Consider the following 4116-nt stretch of genomic DNA (forward strand, 5'->3'; position numbering starts at 1 on the left):
GTGTCTTCATATATGTTTTCAACAACGCTGCTTCAACAATGTTTTGAGTCTAAAAGGTGTTCAAGAAGAAACTCTAACAAAGATTTAGGTTTGCACAAGTGTTCAAAGGGAAACTCCAAAAAAGACTTTAAATATCCACAACCAGTCTGCGATATCAACCGGTCTGCTATATCAACCAAACCTTGTTCTCTATGACACATCACAATCTCATGACTCTCATTGACACACTATCCCTGATATATATTCCATAAATTGAATTAATTACAATATTTGGAGGATAATCTTGTAAGAGGCTCGCTGTATAACTTTGTGTGTGATTCACATTCATTGAAGAGGGTGTAAAAATCATCATATTTTAGAGACTTGGCTTATTTTCTGTGTCATATTGAAATAGTATGATGCTCACTATATACACAGTGGCATAACATCACATCCTCATTGGCGTTAACTTTATGACATGAAAACAATGGCATCTTCGTTATGCGAATTATATGGCACTTCATTATTTTAAGTTCATAAAGATTATACAATGGATTTCTCTTATATGGCATCACTTATGATAGAGACTCAAAATTACACTCGTGGAAAGAATCTAAAATGGCTTGGCATCACATGACTAGTTGATCATTGGCACTGAAGCAGTTCTTTGGGCCTTGCTTTGTTGGTTGGTAATAAGCTATAAATTCTTACGTTGCACCATTTAATAAGATTTTTGAGGTATCTATTCAGAAAGATTTTTTAGGTATTCATGTTACACCATTTAATAAGATTTGTGTTACACCATTCATGTTGCACTATTCATGTTGCCTTATAGAGCTTTTTGAGGTATCTCAATTCTTATGTTGCACCATTTCTATATTGCACCATTTAACAAAAAAGTGTGTAACAATTGTTAGCAATCAACCAAGAGAAAGAATCTCATTCAAAGAAAGGAGGTCCCAATTACCACTATCGCTAAAATTCCCCAGATAACCTCATTCCCAAAAGGTCATTGTCTACCAAGATAACTTCATTCCCCACAATTAATGTCAGTCAGCCAAGAGTTCAACTATCCACGAGAATTTACGTTCGTCATAATGTAACGCAACTAAAAAATATAACGTTGTTCATAGATCACTATCACATTGTATTATCATTGAAATATAATGTTGTGCATGATTCCTAATGTTTCTTAGAAATATAAGGTTTCTCAGAAATGTAACATTGCTAAAAAATGTAGCATTTTTCATATATCACTGTCATATTATATTATCATTATAATTCAATGCATACAATGATGCCGATATTAACAATAATGCTTAACAATCTTGTTAATATTATCATTGTCACTATTAACAATATTTTTGACATTAACAACGATGCCTATATTAACGACGATGTTGATATTAACAATCTTGTCATATTTTATCTTTCTTCCACCATTAAAGTCGATATGATAATAATTCCACCGATAATGATAATATTTCTTGCTACATTTAATGTTGTTGATATTAAAAATGATGTTGATATTGCATGTGAGCTTGTCAATGATAATAATGAGGTTTCTCCACAGGGAATGATAACGCTAATCAGAAATAATGAATACTGCTCTAAAATAATGACGCTACTCTACAATATAATGTTGCTTCATAACCTGCCCACTGTAATGTATAACACATGAGTTGGCCATTGTCACGTATCACGTCGCTCTACAATGTATCAATGTATAACGCTTCTCTACAATATATCGATATATAATGCATGGTCTGCATTGTATCACTGTATAGCGTTGCTCTGCAATGTATCAATGTATAATGCATGGGCATGAGCTGGAGGTAACGTCTATAACACCCAACAGATAACCCATTGATATTTACATTGTATCACTGCATCAGAGAAAGACTTATACCATGCTGGGATGAACTCGAGCTCACAACCTCCGAAGCCGGTACGGGTCGATTCCCGGAATCGACCCGCCGCCGGTCGGGCGGCGCGGGGGTGGCGCTCCACCCCCGCGCCGCCCCAGCACCGCCCGACCGGCGGCGGGTCAATTCCGGGAATCGACCCGTACCGGCTTCTGAGGTTGTGAGCTCGAGTTCATCCCACATTTTATATTCTTTTCACGTTTGTCATCTTCTCATCCATTTCAAGAACTCTTGTTAACATTTACAAAACTCTCTTCCCACTTTCAGTCTCAGTGACAAAATCTTTTTTTTTGCAGAAACCTCAAAAAAAAAATTGGTAATGACTTCTGCCCGCTCTCGTGGGCGTCTAGATATCGATTCGCTCATATCTTGACTTGACTTACAATTTAATTGGTTTCGCTATCCCTGTCGACCGGAACGTCAGTGCGTTTAAAATTAAATCGTGGCTGAAACCTTAAACCACGGTGTAGTGATTATATATCTCTGCAGAGTAGAGTTGAATTTTAGGAAATTATTGGGATTTCCAATTCACTGCAGGTTCTCCATTGCCCAAGGGCCATGACAATCCCAACTCATTCTGCATCCTCTCTTCTTATCAGCGAAACTAGTAAGTTATTCTATGTATTTGTTGTTCTCCTGATTATTATTAATCTTGATGCACAGATTTGCATTGCACAGCTAACTATGTGCAACCACGACGTTAACTATACACAAGGCAGTAAGTTTGAGAGAAATCTGAATACAGTCTTGAATACTCTTGTTAAGGACACGTACCAAACTGGGTTTAATACTTCTGAATATGGAGAAAGTCCTGACCGAATATATGGCCTTTTGCAATGTAGAGGAGACGCAACAAACGACCAATGCTACAATTGTTCACAAAGAGCAAGGAGGACCATCCAAGAAAGTTGTGTGAGTGCTGTTGGCGGTAGAATTTGGTTGGATCTCTGCTTCTTACGTTACGAAAACTATAGTTTCTTCGGAAATTTGGACACTGATGGATTTTATACTTACATTACTACTAATGTCTCCAACCCTGAAGTCTTTAACGCCGCTCTAAATAGGTTATTCAACAATTTGTTAGCTGAAGCAGAATCTGGATCTGGATACGCTTCTGGTAAAACGGTAGACTCCTTGTTTCGAAAGATCTACGCGCTCGTCCAGTGCTGGAAAGATATATCTACTGACGACTGCAACACATGTCTCTCAAATACAATCAATTATATTTTTGCAGTTTTTGGTGGAACGCCGGGAGCGCAGGGTTTGATGGGAAGCTGCATAGTTCGTTATGAAATATATCCCTTCTTTAATTCGACTGCGCTTCCACCGTCCACTGCGGAAGGAGAAGTTAATACGGTGGCCGTGAAGCTTCTAGGCCATTAAATTTGTGAAACTCTGGTTGCTTCTCATCTTGCTACTGTTGTTCCATTGTTGCATTAATTGTCCTTATATGTATGCTTTCAGTATTTCTCGTATTCTTCATCAGTAGGCTTTCGCAATTGTTATGTACTCCCCAAAGTAGTATGGTATACCATGCGCACCGTATGCCTATGATGGGCTGTAGTACCAAAGGTTGGCTCCAGGTGCCATGGTGTCCCTGTTTCTAAGTGGCCTTCCTGCAGGCCCTCCGCCCACCTCCGCGCCACCACGGGCGGCCGGGGGGCGGATGGTCGATTCCGGGAATCGACCATCCGCCCCCCGGCCGCCCGTGGTGGCGCGACGGTGGGCGGAGTTGTAAGGAATGCGAATTTAAAGGCGGGAGGCAGCATTAAGGGCGATCGATTCAGTAACTTCTGAGACCTTCGGCTGCGCTGCGTGTCAATCACGACAATGGGGATGGAAAAGTCGACATCTTCTGGTGAGCTGCGGATCAATCACGACACTGAAGCTCGCACGTAGACCTTTCTTTATAATTCTCCATACATAGACACGAAAGCTTTCAATGATTCTTTCATGTGAAAACACACTGACAAATTGACAGTCGAGGAAATTTCCTCCGCTTATTCATCAACTAAAAAGAAACCCACACGCACATCTGAAAAGGAAATGCCTTCAACAGACTTCCATTAAATATCCACAACATAATCAAACGCGTTGAAAAAAGGAAGTTGCTGAGCCAAAGAAATTAGCCTTCTACACGTGATGTAAATGGCGTAGTCGCTGCTTAAGAATAATGGATAATAATGGATGTGAAAGAGATGAAGATAAACCA

At 39.7% G+C, this 4116-nt stretch overlaps 1 protein-coding gene across 1 annotated transcript; it reads left to right on the forward strand.

The window, feature by feature from the left end:
• Nucleotides 1–2462: 2462 nt before the first annotated feature.
• On the forward strand, nt 2463–3287 carry LOC149213892 (antimicrobial ginkbilobin-2-like protein). The gene has a single exon (XM_089389200.1). The coding sequence runs from the start codon at nt 2463–2465 to the stop codon at nt 3285–3287; it is 825 nt and encodes a 274-aa protein (XP_089245326.1).
• Nucleotides 3288–4116: the final 829 nt, after the last annotated feature.

This window comes from Pinus tabuliformis, chromosome 1_1 (genome assembly GCF_031772625.1).
Source record: "Pinus tabuliformis cultivar Carrire ecotype Pingquan chromosome 1_1, CPIR1, whole genome shotgun sequence".
Taxonomy (NCBI): Eukaryota; Viridiplantae; Streptophyta; class Pinopsida; order Pinales; family Pinaceae; genus Pinus; species Pinus tabuliformis.

What these genes read in the sequence shown, in the direction of transcription:
- LOC149213892 (XM_089389200.1), top strand. Translation starts at nt 2,463, where the DNA reads ATGACAATCCCAACTCATTCTGCATCCTCTCTTCTTATCAGCGAAACT.